The sequence below is a fragment of the Urocampus carinirostris genome, chromosome 13, assembly GCF_059441175.1.
Source record: "Urocampus carinirostris isolate Australia breed hairy pipefish chromosome 13, RoL_Ucar_1.0, whole genome shotgun sequence".
NCBI classification, from domain to species: Eukaryota; Metazoa; Chordata; class Actinopteri; order Syngnathiformes; family Syngnathidae; genus Urocampus; species Urocampus carinirostris.
This window is the reverse complement of record NC_142361.1, coordinates 10,906,581-10,923,154: the sequence shown is the minus strand read 5'-3', so window position 1 is coordinate 10,923,154 and position 16,574 is coordinate 10,906,581. Positions and strand designations below refer to the sequence as shown.

The 16,574-nt window shown below is 38.4% G+C and overlaps 1 protein-coding gene and 1 pseudogene across 5 annotated transcripts in view; both read left to right on the top strand.

Moving 5' to 3' along the window:
• Positions 1-15,880, top strand: part of mgmt (O-6-methylguanine-DNA methyltransferase) — a 60,785-nt gene extending 44,905 nt beyond the window's left edge. For 3 of the 5 annotated variants that reach the window (XM_088351272.1, XM_088351271.1, XM_088351275.1), the window contains exons 5-7: positions 4,045-4,184; positions 13,873-13,991; positions 14,673-15,880. In XM_088351272.1, the coding sequence (XP_088207398.1) occupies positions 4,045-4,184; positions 13,873-13,991; positions 14,673-14,706 (293 nt within the window). In that variant the 3' untranslated portion in view covers positions 14,707-15,880. Of the gene's footprint in view, positions 1-4,044; positions 4,185-13,872; positions 14,441-14,672 lie in introns of those variants that run through there. The other 2 variants (XM_088351274.1, XM_088351273.1) reach the window with 2 other exon arrangements.
• On the top strand, positions 2,108-2,252 carry LOC148353723 (U2 spliceosomal RNA; annotated as a pseudogene).
• Positions 15,881-16,574: the final 694 nt, after the last annotated feature.

The window sequence follows — 16,574 nt, the reverse complement described above, 5'->3', positions numbered from 1 at the left end:
TATCCCCTTTAGGTTTTACACTTATTCCCCCCAGTTTAGGCAAATTGCCTTGTTGGCGCGACTTTGTGTAGCGGAAAGTGACTATGGGGTAGCAAGAGGAGCCTGGGGAGCGAAGGATGTTCACTCTGTAGAAGTGAGACAGGAGTGTGTGACATGTTTTCACACAATGCCAATTTAGGGGGATTTCTCCTAGATCATTTGTCATGTGCTCTCTTAGACCATATAAATGAGAGAGAATGAAAGATCTCTAATTGAATTTTCATGACTGAGTATGCACGCTCGTGTATACCAGACAAAGTTCACCCCCTTTTGATAACGAGACTATTGTTCTCGCGTCTTGTTCTGCTGCGTGCAAAGTGTCCTTTGCTCGCAACAAAAGCCCAGAAACTCGCGTTGATTATTTTTTTTCTTCTCAAGTGCTAGGACTTTTTTTGTTTTTATAATCAATCGCACCCAAGACAAGCACACCTTTCCGCCTCTGCCTGGTAATTCGCGAGAAAAAAAATTGATAAATCTACTCCTAAAGCGCTAATGAATTCAGAGCTGTTAATGCGGCCGGTTAAGCTGCGGATGATTTGAAGAATTCTGCCATTTAAGCTGAGTTGATATAATGAATCGACTCTGAATAGAAAGCAATTAAAAGGACAAATTGGTCTGATTAACCTCAAAGTCATCCTGCTGCCACAAATGGTATGCAACATTCAAATTATTATTATTAAAAATCTGGAGCAGATTTGCCGTCTTTTTGGCCTCTCTTAATCCTTTTAAATGAAGGAGCCAACTTTTTTAATTTTAGCTGTGACCTTTTGGTGCATAACCTAGATTTTTTTTTTTCTCCTGCTATGGAAATAATTTTCTCACATCAGCTACTGTAGCGTAATATTACTAGTGCTAAGGTCAAATTGAGGGACTTGCATGTATTTAGCCAGGCAACGGGTGCTTAATGGCAAATTAAACGTCAAAGGACCCGTCAAAAGTTCAATTTGTTTACTCTATTGTACTTGTCCATGGTGGCCTAAATCAAGGGTCTCAAACTCACGCTCCCTAACCTAATTGCAGCCCGCAAGATGATAAATTCAGGCCCCCGTCTTGATAGATGAAAATTTAAAGGGACAATGTGTATTATTTTGTGTCTCACATTCATTTAAAAAAACAACAATATTAATTGAAATAAAAGCAAAAATTCATGAACTTTAATATAAACTATAAGGTGTCTTAAAATGCTTGTAGGTGAAGAAATGTACATTTATTTACCGTAAATTCCGGACTACAAGCCGCTACTTTTTTCCCAAACTTTCAACCCTGCGGCTTATTCAGTGATGCGGCCAATTTATGTAATTTTTCTATCAGCCGCCAGCGGCGCTCGAGTTCAAGGCACATGACGCACCTTATGAGCTAAACGCAATCGAGCAGTCCGATAAAGAAGGAAACAGAGCTATTGCACGCAAACTTTACCTTGCGAGCGTGTTTTTTAATAAGGTAGCGTGGGATGTCGTCTATATGACAAAGTCTCTTGCCCATACTGGGGAAGACGACATTGATGACGTCAGTAATGGGGAGGAAGATGAGGACGGTTCACCGTGGTTTCTACAAGTACGGGATGTTTTTTTTTAACAGACCCGTTTAATGCGTTGCTAGCGTGTTGCTAGGTAGCGTTTTGCTACCCTTCACAGGCACGGTTTGGGATGAAAGTTATAATATTATTATTAAAACTTTAAAAACTCTCTCGGTGTACCGTCTTTCTTTGTAAATATGTGTAACCATGTATAATATGTATATGCAACTGTATATTTTTGTAATGTATTTATTTGTATTTATTTTGGACACTTATTCTGATAAGTTTTGCACTGACCAATTAAAAAGAAGGGGCGTAACAGACGCGGGGGATGACGGGAAGTGGGGACCGGTAAAGGTGAGTGTTTGTGGACACGGCAGACAATAGTGGATATATATTTTTTCCACCCTTGACTTTGGAAATATACACTTCTTTTAACGGGACCCGGACTCTGCAAGTCTGCAACCAATGATAACTACCGGTATCATTTTCCGTTATTTTGCCAGCTGTGGTCTTTGAACTGTGTACTGTGGTTTTGGAACTGCGTACTTTATAGTCAGACTGTGGTTGTTGGACTTAGTACTTTATGCCTTATGTCCAGTTGTTTTTTGCAATTGGGAGCTGGAATAAGAGCTTGCTTTGTCCACTCCATGCATCGGCCCGGTATTGCAGTATCTCCGGGAACGGTGCATTCGCACTGATCGCTGCTTGGCCCTGTGGCTACGACCTTTAATCAGCCTCTTGGCTGGGAGCAAGTGTCTCGCCCTTTTGGCTTTGTAGTGTATTATGATTCGACCGATAATGGATAATTGATAAAGAATATAGAACAATAAACCTCTACAAAATTCCCCTCAGTTAAAATTGCGGGACTCGAAGTGGGGTTTGGGTTAATCTTGTGATTATGTTATATGTTTTAATGTGGGTGCATGCGGCTTATATACAGGTGCGGCTTGTGTAAGTACGAAAGCGGCTATCCTCTTAAAATTTGGTGGGTGCGGCTTATAATCAGGTGCGCTCTATATTCCGGAATTTACGGCAATATAAGATGAGGCTCACCTAGAGTGAGCTGACATCATTGCCGGCCTTCTTGCTTATACGACTACCTCCAAAAAAACCTTTCTTTTTTCTTTATTTGTTATATTTTTCCTTCTTTTCTTACAATTTTTTTGCTTTTAATTTTTTCTGTTTTTGTCCTTTCCTTTTTTTCTTTCTCTTTTCCATTTATATTTTCTTTTCTTTCCTTATTTTACTTTTTTCTCAGTTTTTCTACTTTTTTGCTCCTTACTTTTATTCATATTTTGTTCTTTTTTCCTGTGCTTTTTCCCCTTTCCATTTTTTTTTCTTTCATTATCCATCCATCCATTATCTCCCCCGCTTATCCTCAGTAGGGTCACGAGGGAGCTGGAGCCCATCCCAGCTATCTTCGGGCGGTGGGCAAGGGACACCCTGAACTGGTTGCCAGCCAGTCGCAGGGCACACAGGGACAGACAATTCGCTCAGTCATTCACACCTAGGGACAATTTTGAACGGCCAATTAACCTGAACTGAATGTTTTTGGAATGTGGGAGGAAACCAGAGTGCCCGGAGAAAACCCACGCAAGCACGGGGAGAACATGCATACTCCACACAGGAGGTTCGATCTCGTGACCTCAGAACCGTGCAGCACATGCGCTAACCACATTTTTCCTGTTCCCCCCTTTTTTTTAATTTCATTTTCATTTTTACAAAAGGCTGGGCAAAAAAAAAGTTGCATTTTAGCTCTGTTGAGTGTCCGTAATTTGTATTCTTCTTTGCGCTTTTTAGCACTTGTTTTTGTTTGCACTACAAATACAATGACATGTTTACTGTTTTATTTTCATATTAATCCTGAATATTTATTTTTTTATTTTTAGATCATATTACGTGTAGCAAATTTAAAACGGATATTTGATAATTGTGGATTTTTTTTATCCAACCTTTTTTTTGTAGAAAACCCAAATTGGCCCAACCACACCCAGACCCTGGCTCCAATGCCACTCTTAAATAAATTTAGTTTGAGACCCCTGCTTTGAATTTTAACTTTTTGGGGCAACTGTCACTTTGATAGTCAAGTCATGTTCATTTATAGCGTCTTTAATCAGAAGGAGTCTAAAAGGGCTGCACAGACAACAGATTATTGCAAACTACAGACTATTATGACACCATCTCATCTGAAACCTACATGATGGCAAGGAAAAACTCAAAAACCTCAGCATGAGTCAAATGGAGAAAACCTCGTGAACCACACATGAGGTAATCCCCGTTCTAGGATGACCAGGCTGCAATAGATGTTGCATTAACAATACCAATAAAATATAAAATAATTAAAGTATATTAAAAAGTAAACTGTAAAAAACTAAAAAGGATTACCAGGTTGTAATGAATGTAGCACTAACAAACAATACACAGATATTGTCAACATGAAATATGGATAATTAATACATTGTCTTTCTCCCTCATCTTTCCCACAGACACATTCAGCAGTCGGGTGTTGCATGTCCTGTTGAGAGACGTGAAAGTCGGGGAGACGGTCTCCTACAAACGTTTAGCTGAGATGGCAGGAAATCCTAAAGCAGCGAGGGCAGTGGGCGGGGCCATGAGGAAAAACCCGGTATGTCACAGGCTTACGATTTCAGGGCATTTTACATGACTATGGGGGCATCTGAAATTGGTCTTGTGTTTATAGTTTTCCCAAAAAATAAGTGATGATGAGGCCATTTCAATTTTACATATTAAATAATATCTCAAGGTAAGAAGATTGAATAACACAAATCAGGAATTCCAGTAGTTATCATGATGAATATTGTTGCTGTAATAAGAAAGTGATAACATATCTCAATACTTGAGTATTATTTTTATACCTTTTGGTCTTATGCTTTATAACCTAAACATGTATTTATTATGTAAACAAGTGAAAAAAAACATTTAATAAAATAATTGTTAAAATAATGGATGCACTTTTTTCTCATGACAGCAACAAAATGAGTCATAGCTTAAACTGGTGTTTTTAGTCATTTCCGAAGAAGATAGTTGCTCTTGACTCCAAAATTGCATACCATAGCGGATAGTGTCTCCATCAAAACAGTCACTCATATATATATATATATATATATATATATATATATATATATATATATATATATATATATATGTATATGCAGTCACAAATTTTGAAGTACGATAGTTTTTTGGGAATAAATAATGTCTTTAATTACCTTCAAAGGTGCAAAAGATAATCAATACCAAATAATTTAATTATTTTAATTATGGAATACTTCTTGAAAGCCCTATAATCCCCATGCTCATGTAACCTTCTGATTTCCTTCATCAGTCAGAGCAGATTGATAATAATATTTAGCAATGCGTAAGGTGTTGATCAACATTTGTAATCAATATGTTGACATTTCTAAAAAATCCAATATTAAAGTAATCGTTAGTTGCAATGAAAAAATTGCAGATAAGATGACTTTGATCACTCACTAATTATCAACAATTACAAGGTAAGAAACAGACTTGGGATTTAATTACTTTATTTTCGTGATTGTAATTTCATATGAGAGAAATCAGTTTGAATCACTATTGAGTGAGCTATTTGTTTTTAGTTTTTGTTACTTGCACCTATAAGATACACTGACCCAAATGAAAAAGCACATTTCGGCAATAGAGCTTTGTGTTTTCCACCAGCTACCACAGACCAAATGAATTTAAAAAACAGATTCAAAAAGTATGAAAAATTGAAAGTTAATACTTGCCATTGTTTCCAAGTCTTCCTTTATGCAGGATATGTTTTTAACAAGCATCTTGTTGCAAGTACGATCCGGGTGAAGTAAACCGGACCTTTCAGAGAAACGCAGTCAAGGAAAAAGGGAACATACCTAGTCGACCTCCAGCAAGATCTAAAGCCCACACCTTGTGTCACCCCTCGATGATGCATTTTTACCTTTTTCTCTATAATTCTGGAGGAGAGAATGTCGGCCCGGTGCGCCTTTGTCCCACTGTGCCGAACGGAGGGCCAGGGGGCAAGTGATGTGTCTCCTTATGATCAAACCCTATGATCAAAGGCCGTTTAGCTGTGCCCGTGTAGCGCTTTGGGCACCTCCGGTGTAAGACAGAGAACATCTCTTATACACAAATGTAGTCAGGCCACATCTTTTTTTACATGATGTCACTTTTTTGTACTTTATTAGGTACACTAGCCAGTGGCATTGCTTCTGGTTGACTGAATAATTTTCTCGAATCCATTTTTTTACAGACACACACTGTTAACACATACAGTGCCGTGAAATAGTATTTGCTTCCTTCTTTTTGCATACTTATCACTCGCAAAGATTTCAGAACATCAAATTAATTTTAATAGCACAGTGACAACTCAAGGAGATACAAAAAAGGGCACAAATAAATTAAAACGTATCATGTCCTATGTGAAAGTTATTTTCCCCTGAACTAGGGCTGCACGATTAACCAAAATCGAATCGACATTGCGATTTGACGTAGTGCGGTTGTGAAACTGCAAAGCACTGCAGTTTTTTTAAGGTTTTGTAGTAAGTGATGGAGTTTAGGCCAACCACAATTGTTACTGTTGGAGTTTATAAAGCGCCGGCCAATCAGAGGCAAGTTTTAATAACAGCATTAGCCAATAAAGGAGGTTCAAAGTTTGTAAGCACCACACTATGCCACACCCACCGTGTGAGCTCATTGAGTCATTATGGCAGAATCTGTAAACATAGTTCCAGAGTCAACAAACAAGAAGGAAATAAAGCTTGCACCATAGAAAGGCGGTACATCACTTGTTTGGACCTAATTTGGTTTTGACAAAGCGGACGTGGAACTGAAGAAAAATGCCTGTGCAGAGGAAACACAAGTCATATATACCAGCAGCTTAAAAATAAAAATAAAAAGTTAGTGAAGACACAAAGAAATAACCAATGCTTTGACCCGCTATATCATCAAAGAAATGCTTCGGCATAACACAGTTTCGGGGGAAGGCTTTCGTAATCTTTTGCACGCAATAGATAAAAAAGTTTGCCCTTCCTTCGAGGACTTGTTTTGCTCAAGTGGCTGTTCCCGAATTGTACGCCAAATGCAGGGGTAAAGTGGAAGCTGAACTGCGTAACATATCGTATTTTGCTTTAAAATCAGACTTGTGTTCTATACTGTGCAAATTGTTTTGCTTTTTTTTTTTTTTAAGAGTTCATTATTTCCTTTTTTCAGATGTTTTTTACGTTAGAGATTGCCTTTATTTGGTTATGAAGACATGTCAAAATAAATAAATAAAAAATAATTGGAATGTTATGTTGTGATGTTTTATTTTGAAACATGTCTAGACCGCTATTTTAATGAGCTTGAGGTGCGACCTAGTGCATTTCATAGGTGAGTAGGTACTTCTATCGATTAGGGAATTGAACAGTAAAACATGGTCAACAGAAAGAAACCTTAACAAATCTAGCCAGTGCTAGTGCTGTTTTTTTCTAGCTTTAGCATTTTAAAATGGTTGAGTATTAACAAAAACAAAACTATCACAGAAAATGTACTTAAGAATAAAGACAGAAAATAACATTAAAATCGCAATACCGGTCTGAAAAATTGCAATTATTAATATATTTTTTTTTTTCTTCCCAAAATCGTGCAGCCCCTACGCTGAACCTAATAACGAGCTGGACCCCTTTGCCTGCGATAACAGAAATCAAATACAATAATTGGTAATGAGTCTTTCACAACCCTGTGGAAGAATTTTGGCCCAGTCTTATTTGAAAATATTAGTTCTGATCTGCCATGTTGGAGGGTTTTCTTGCATTAGCATCTCCATTGGATTTAAATTTGGACTTCGACTCGGCAATTGGAGAATCTTCATTTTGTTGTTTGAGCCATTTAGAGGAGGGCTTACTGGTGTTTTTTGATCGTTGTCCTGCTGCATGATCCAAGAGCGCTTGATATTGAGGGCACAAACTGATTGCCAGACGCTCTCCTTCAGGATCTTCTGGTAAACACAGCAAGTTGTCCTGGTCCTGAGGCAGCAAAGCAGCCCCAGGCTATCACACTGCCACCACCGTGCTTTACTGCTGGCATCATGTTCTTTTCGTCAAATGCTGTGTCATTTTTACGCCAGATGTAACAGGCTGCACACCTTCTAAAAAAAGCTATTTTTGACTTATCAGTCCATGTTTTGTGAATTTGAATGTTTCTACAAAGGACTTGAGGATACTCAAGATGCTTTTTAGCAAATGTGATATGACTCTGTTTTTTTGTGATAGCAGTGTATTTTGCGTGGGGACTCTCCCATGGATGCCATGTTTGGCCAGTGTCATGCTTATGGTGGAGTCATGAATGGTCTGAGGCTGCTTTAGATGGTTTCCATTGATATTTTTTCATACAGCTGTATCATTAAAAAGGTTCCAAGTCATGAAGGAAAGGATAACAGCAGTTACTACATTCATTAAAATTCAGTAATTTAGTCTATATCAAAGTAAATAACCATCAGTCAATCAAAATTACAAAATACTATTTTAATTTTATTTAACATTGGTCTAATGTTTTGACTAAAATTATTTAGTCGACCCCTTTACTGTATAATCACTACTTTTTAAATTTTAAGGAGACAATCCCTCATAGTTACAAAAAAATCTCATCTCATCAGCTGCACCGCTTATCCTCAGTAGGGTCGCGGGGGTGCTGGAGCCCATCCCAGCAATCATCGGGCAGTGGGCAGGGGACACCCTGAACTGGTTGCCAGCCAATCGCAGGGCACACAGAGACAGACAACTCACTCGCTTAGTCACACCTAGGGACGATTTGGACCGGCCAATTCACCTGAAATGCATGTTTTTGAAATGTGGGAGGAAACCGGAGTGCCCGGAGGAAACCCACGCAAGCACGGGGAGAACATACAAACTCCGCACAGTAAGGCCGGGAGCTGGATTTGAACCCACTCAGGAGGTTCCCACGACCTCAGAACTGTTACAAGTTACAAATAATTAAAATTAAATTAATTAAAATTAAAAAAACAATATTGATTTAAATAATAAGTCAAAATATATTACCTACCCTACAAACATGCTTGTATTAAATTCTCAAATTGTATTTATTCTACATAACATGAGGTCCACCTAGAAGACAGTGTTGACATGATTTTCCGCTCTATTGCTGCTCCAGAAACCCCTCAAAACTAAAACCCTTGTGGAATGCTGGGAACAAAATGACAAGAAAAAAGGTGCAGTTTCAGTCTCTGTACTTTGCATCCGTCCTTGTATTTTATTCCTTCTTTGTGCTTCTCAAAGTTATTGCACTCATGTTCATTGCAATATGGTCACGATGCTGCATTCTTTCTTAATTATGAGTCTCTTTCTTAACTGTCTTCCTTACAGCTCTTTCCTGCTTCTTTACCTCTCTTTCTTCCTTATTTCCCTTTCTTCCTTCCTCCATTTCTTCCTTCCTTTTTTCTGAAAGGAAGATGGGAGCTTTAGCCCTCAGCCACTGATCCTGAGTCAGATTGTCGGTGTCAATTACTTGTCAGTAGCGCCTCTGCGCTACGGCTTCAGCTGCGAAAAGCTCAGTGTGCTCAATCGATCCGCGCCTTCTCTGTGGCACTCGGCCCTCACCAGGATTTGAGTATTGATAAGCTCAGTGTGAAGCATCGCAACACATTCACCGTTAACCCCCTCCACCTCCGGCGCAGCACACCTCTCCCCGCACAGTCAGGAAGCAGATGCGTAGGCCTTCAGGGTACCCTGCTCTTCTACAGAACCCGGGGAACAATATTGATCTGAATACGAGAGCAGTATTTCTCTGTCTGCAAGGTTAATCTGAGGCTCAGAAAGTTTTATTGCCGTTGATATGGGAGCCGGTTTAATGATGGATCTGAAGAGAGGCGCGCAGTGCATCCAACTTTTATATGCCACGGCAGCCATCAAGTTATGATCAACCAAAAATCACAGAGCGCTCTCGTTTGGCACTGACATTTTATTTTTTTAATGTACTGTGTTTTCCGGACTATAAGGTGCGAGTAAAACGCCAGAAATTTAAAAGTGCGCCTTATATAACGCGGAGTACGGCAGATACGATTTGGAAATGCATACAGTATTATAGGTATGCGATACTATACAATGTTTTACAGTAATACTGTATTTGAACAATGATTGTGCAATGATGGATCAAATCGATAAACATGGCTGACGGAAATTGCAAACCATTGTATGCAACGGGCACATGCACTTTACCACTAGACTACCTGAGGTACATGCAACAAGGTATTAGTCCTTATCTCGTTATCAGAGAGTTTTTACTCACAGTGCCAATAACACTGATTTGCATAGGGTTAATCTGGGCCAGAATTATTATTTGAGAGCCACACCATATAATTTAAGACTAAATTCAACAAAACCCCCAAACCCACACTCCAGACATAAGCAAAATTTTTAGCACAATTTAGTTCTTTGTGATATGATCAAATTTACAAAGTAATAATGAGGCAAGTGCCTGTGTCCCTTATCAACACAAATATACCACCCAATATTTGTCTCCCTCCTGAGAGAAGAAAGTGCATGTGCTATGGATGCATAGCTCCTCCCATCCCTGCCGCTCACCCAATCAAATTTCTTTACTGGGGTTTTGGGGTGTTGACGGTTTGTTCTGTGGGTTTTCATCATAACGTGTCTTAACAGTGAATCTACATTGTTGAATAGGTTCCATAAATAGGGGGTGTGTTGGTGTGACACCTTGACTTTAAACTAGTTGAGACTCTGCCCCATATTGAATATACTGGAGCGAACTAATAGTGTTTTCTGTGTTGCTTCTGCATCACATATAGTAAAGTATGCTTTGCTCAACCCCAACACTGGAATGTGTCAAAGAACATTTGCTAGAGTTAATTTTTATGTCCAAGCCAAATGTACTCACAAAAAGAGCCATATCTGTCATATATTCTTGCCCTTGCATTAGACCTTACCTCAGTATCACACTATTTTTACTCATGGTGCCAGGTACACTGATTTGTACGGTGCATTGTGATTTGTTAAACACTCTCTCTACTTATATACCAACATAGAGTGAAGAAAACAAAAGGTCTTTCAACAAAATACTACACAAGCTCTTTTAGGTATGTATACATATTGAACCTAAAGGTTATTGATGCACATGTAAAGAAGTGGATAGACTTTTTCACTTATCAGAATGCACTTTTTTGGCACTGTGAGTAAAAATAGTGTTATTATGGGTAAAACTCTATTTCCGTTTTATATGTAATCTATACCACTGGTGGTTTAGAGGTAACATGTCACAGGATTCCTGCAGATTCTTTAAAAGACTTACTAGGCATTGAATTCATGATTCTAAAAATAAGGCCTTATTTGGGCGGGAAAATGATTGAAATCCAATTTTCGAAAGTCTTAAAAATGAAAATGCAAATATTTAGTAACATTGACAAATTTTTCATATCCTGGATTTACGTTTTTTTTTTGGGGGGGATGATGCCTTTAAATCTCGTGGTGTTTTTTGTTTTGCTTGTTTCAGTTGTTTTTTTTTTGTCTACTTGGTCTTCAATTTGATTTCAAAAGGCATTAAAAAAGTCTTGAACTTAACTTGCCTTAAGCTGTAAGAAACCTGGTGTCAGTACTCCCGCTGCCACAACCTGTGTTTGATTTCTATTGCATACACTGTTATGGTCAGCTGCACATATTAATATGTACTCGTCTGTAAACTCTTAATGTAGTCTAGATTTCATGCGTCTTATAGTCTGGGGCACCTTATGTACAGTATATAGAATAAATGACAAAAGAATATCTTTGGGGGGTTGAGCTTGATACTGCAGTGAAGAAATACAGTAACATCAATAAACACCAAACAGTTTCACTTGAGATAATTGTTACGATTTATAGTAACAGGCGAAACCGCTTTTGCCCTGAATTTACAATGATCGCAGTGTTTTAGGCTGGCTTGTTTAATCTTTCTCCAGCCATTTGGTTTACAAAGAACACAGGGCCCCCTCCCGCCAGTCGCCTGCAATAAGAGCAAACGCTCCACCGACTTCCTCTTTTTAATGATCACAGGGTTATCAGATCTTAATGTTGACACCCTCTCCATTGAATATTCATCCTGCTGGTGTTTTTGCCCATTAATTTTTGATTGCTTCTTTGCTTTACATTTTTAAAGAGTGGGGAAAACATTTATCGCCATTGACTGAGCCATCGCCCCAACCATGCATTTTGGGTTGCGGAACTTTTGTCTCACCACGAGAAATCCACATTCACATTGTCCGTGTGATGGTTGCTTGGAAGTTATGCCATTTATGTGGTAAATCAAAGGCTCTTTCATTTATAATACATCTCTATCGGGACGAGTTTGTCAAAAGTAATAGGGTAGTTCATACTGTCAAAATTAAAAACAAAATAACTTTTATCAAACATGATCGTTTGAAATGACATGAGACTTGGAACAGCAGATGTATACTTAGATACATTTACAAAATCAGTAAATGAAAACATTTAAAAATACAAACAAAGATGATGTATTTCCAGTTAGCTTTTATTTCATTAACATTGTCGCTAAACTAGTGACGTTTTTACAAAAATCATATTTATATTTCAATTAACAGTGGATCTAATTCTCCTGTACTTAGTTTTGCAGTAAATAAGGGTCAAATGGTGAGGGGACATGACAAATATATTTTTTTTATCTAAAACAGCGTTATCAATGCCATATTAAGTTTGTATTTCATACTTATTTATAAGTAGATATTAATGTATCCCCAATTTGGTCAACCCTATGACCTGTTTTTGTGTTTTAAATGTCTTTCTGTATTCACACTTCACTGTTTTGTTCTTTAAAAATAAATTCTAGGCTGTGAATTACAAACCTGGCATGGTTAAAATAATGATTCAAATCATTATGTTAATGAACATATTTATTTGCGCCTCATCTAGAAAAACACAAAACATCAAAGTGTCTCTATGTATTGCACAATATTTGCAAAGAGTTGCATGTATACTTGACAGCATCATCAATGTCACCAATATTTGATTCAGGGACCACAAGTCAAAACAACTACTTTTAACCGTGGAGAACTCCACGGGTCACCATTTTCCAAAGAAGAAAAGGGTTCTTAGGTTCTCCAGGGTTAAAAACATCAATGATTTGGACAACACTATAATTCACCTGCTTATGACTTGTTATTATGTTTTAAATGTTTTCCGGCATTTACTCTTCACTGTGTCATTCAAAAAAAAATCCCTGCAGTGCATTATAAAACTGGCTTGGTTAAAATAATACATGCATCCATTATCTGCACCGCTCATCCTCAGTAGGGTCGCGGGGGTGCTGGAGCCCATCCCAGCTGTCTTCGTGCAGTGGGCAGGGGACACCCTGAACTGGTTGCCAGCCAGTCGCGGGCCACACAGCGACAGACATTCACACCTAGGGACAATTTGGACCGGCCAATTAACCTGACATGCATGTTTTTTGGAATTTGGGGAGGAAACCAGAGTGCCCGGAGGAAACCCACGCAAGCACGGGAAGAACATGCAAACTCCACACAGCAAAGTTCGATCTCATGACCTCAGAACTGTGCCGCACACGCGCTAACCACTGCTCCGCCGTGCTTCCCTGGTTAAAAAGATTTACCGCATGTAGGGGCCACTCTGGCCACTGCTTGAAATGAATAATATTGTGCAATACCCAGAGACACTTTGATGTTTTATGTTTTTCGAGAAAAGATTCAAATATTTATGTTCATTAATATAATTATTTGTAATCATTATTTTAAACATGCCAGGTTTGTAATTCACTGTAGAGAATTATTTTTTTAAGAATAATGACCTGTGGTTAAAGATAATGATACTCACAAATAATTATAATAATGAGCATATTTATTTGCACCTTTTCCAGAAAAAGATAAGACATCAAAGTGTCTGAGCAAGTGTGAGATGATGTGCTTTCAGAACATTTGCAAAAAGTTGCACGTCTGCTTGTCAACATGGCCAATGTCATCAATAATGTGTATTTTATATAGATTCAATGAGTAAATATAAAATCTTTGAAAAACATCAACATTTTGGACAACTCTATATTTTTACTGCTGATGACATATTTATGTATTAATACTATCTGTGATATTCTTTAAAAAAACAATTCTCTGCGGTGAATCTTAAAATTGGCGTTGTAATAACCATATTTATTCGCACCTTTTCCAGAAAAAGATAAGACATCAAAGTATCTGGGCGTGTGTGTGGAGATGTGCTTACACAACATTTGTAAAAAGTTGCACGTCTGCTTCCTTAGGGATGAATTCCTCTTTTGTTTGCCCGTGCCAGATTCCGCTCATCATCCCCTGCCACCGAGTCATTTCCAGCAGTGGCCAGAGTGGCCCCTACATGAGCGGCAAGGGCGACCACCTCAAACAATGGCTGCTTGCCCATGAGAAGAGGCGCAAGTAGGGCTGACGTGCGACCCACGCCAACTATAGCAAGTGCAAAACACACACACATGCAGACAAAACACGCAATGTTAACTGTAAATATTCCATTGAAATTCATTTTTTTTAAATCTAAGAATAGAGATGCTTGCATAGTTAACGTGCAAGTGAGTTGTTTGCAGAATTAGAATGTGCAAAAATAACTTAAACCGAGAACAGTAGGAATTACAAACATATGCTCCCGTGGGCTTGCTCTGCGTTTGCCAGATAGTGCTTGGAATGTTTTTTTTCTAAAGAGTTATTATTCCCTTAAAAATATGTCTCTGCACATTGTTATTGTTGTTATTTCTTTTTTTCCTGAGAGCTTGAATTAGTCTTTGTACCTCTCGTTGTTTTTTTAATTTCCTGCCAAGCGAGTGCTTTGTTCGACATCCAGTGATAAAGGCTCAGAATTTTGCCGCTACAAAGCTTTGTAGTGGAGTATTTGTTTTGTCTCCATTTAGATCTCATTGTTTGCTCTCGTCTCGCCATCCACCTCCAGTGCCGATGTCTTATACATTATATACAACAACTTTTCAAATCGGCGAGTCTTCACGTGTCAATTTAGACCTTTCATCATTTTTAATTTGCGTTTATTTACTAGAAAAAGTTGAATGCCTTGAGCTCTTTTCCGATTAGGATTTGTGTCTTTCTGTGCAGCGTGCTCAGCAGCAGCTTCTTCCCTTCTCTCTGAGCCGAGCACTTTCCATTAGAGGGCAGTACAGAACGACAAAAATGACATCTAAGACTTCAACCTGGAAATCATCCTTGCACATTTGATCCACATCTTACATGTTTATGGTACTTCACTTGCAGTATAAGAGCATTTAATCCGGTTTGAGAGGAATTATTTTATATCGGAAGGACCATATGGACGGGGCGGCGGGAGTGAGTGAGTGAATGTGTGCCGGTGTTACAGTAATTCTGTGCGTGTGCAATTAGATTTAAAATTTCTAGCACTGCAGACCCTTGAAGGCCTGCGACTAACAATTCTTTTTTTTTTGTCGACTGGTCACCTGCTATTGAAACAATTAGTTGAATAATCAAAAAATTATTACTTTTTCTTAAATTTAGCATGACATTGATTTGTTTATGTGTTTAATGATAATAAACACAATAAAATGGGTGCAGTGGAAAAATATATGATTTATTGAACATACTCCAGATCCGTGCAAAAATAGAATAAAAATCTAAAAACAATTATGCACTATGCTTGGTCAGCAGAGGCACACATCCACAAATAACCTCTGTCCATTTTCAGGGACAGGGAATTAAATAATACATTAAAATGAAGTCAAAACTTTTTATCCCCGTAAACAAAGGAAAGGTTTAACAGTACATACAACAAGTATATGAATTTTATGATGTACAAAGTTTGTACCAAAGATCTTAACAGGTCTTAACAGTTTAAATGGTTTTAACAACTGAACTGTGTTTTTTAGTGTTTTAACAACTGACGTTTGCCCTTCGTCCTGCACTTGATTTCTTCTATGTTATCCGTGAACACTGTGGCATAACGGTCATGCTCTTTTTAATAGCAAAATATATGTGTATAAACTGTACAATCAAATACAATGTCATCAAAACTGTATGCACTTCAACTTACCTTGAATCTTACTGAGGGGAGTCAGACTCCATTTAGTTTAACTGTACGATGTGCTCTCGCCATGTTACGCTAGGTTTGCTTTCCAAACGTTTCAAGTAGTCTTTTTATTAAACGTATCCAGACTAAAATGATCCCATTTTTTAGAATTTTTGGTCCACGTACTTGATGTAACCTCCACCATTTATGTATGTTTATATTACTGCTCGAGACAGAGACGCTATTGCGCATGAACGCCTCTCTTTAGAGATAATATTCATGTAGAGGTGCCACCGTCTGTTTAATAAACGTGTCTGCCAACAATAGACAATTCAATGTCGACTATTTCTATTCTCGATTTTTGTCGACAATGTCCACTAGTCATTGCAGTTCTGCCCCCTTAAATATCCTTTGTTGCTTTACCGCTTTGGCTCCTTTCTTTCCCTCTATTAAATTCTTGATTCTTCTCACTGTCTAATGCAATTCCGGAGTGACCCTGACATGTCCATAGTTATTCCTCCTCTGTAGAGTGCAGGTAGCCTAATAATCCACCCTCCTAAAATAACCTCAGCTCTAACCTTTACTGATCCAATTCCAGTGGCCCTCCCCTTGAATACATTTCAACTTTTTTTTTTCCCCGCATTTTTGAATACCTCATCTGCAACCGCTGGACTGGCTTGCGCCTTTCGCCGTTCGTAAGCGTGGACGTCGAGGCGGCAGACAGGAAGATGAAGAATGAGGGCCAGTCTGTGGTTTCACAGAGGGCTAATGATGCCTGTGGTGACTACAGGCTACAGTCAGCCCCCTAACGAAGGGAGTTGTGACACAGCCACAAGGGGTCCCATTTAAGCCAGGCACACTCTGAAGTGCACTGTAAGCACCCTCCTTTTCCTTTTTCTTTTTTCTTTTTTTTTTTTTTTTTTTTTTTGCCTTTTTGCTTGTGGCTAACTGAATTCCATGGAATGCTACAAATTTAGCAA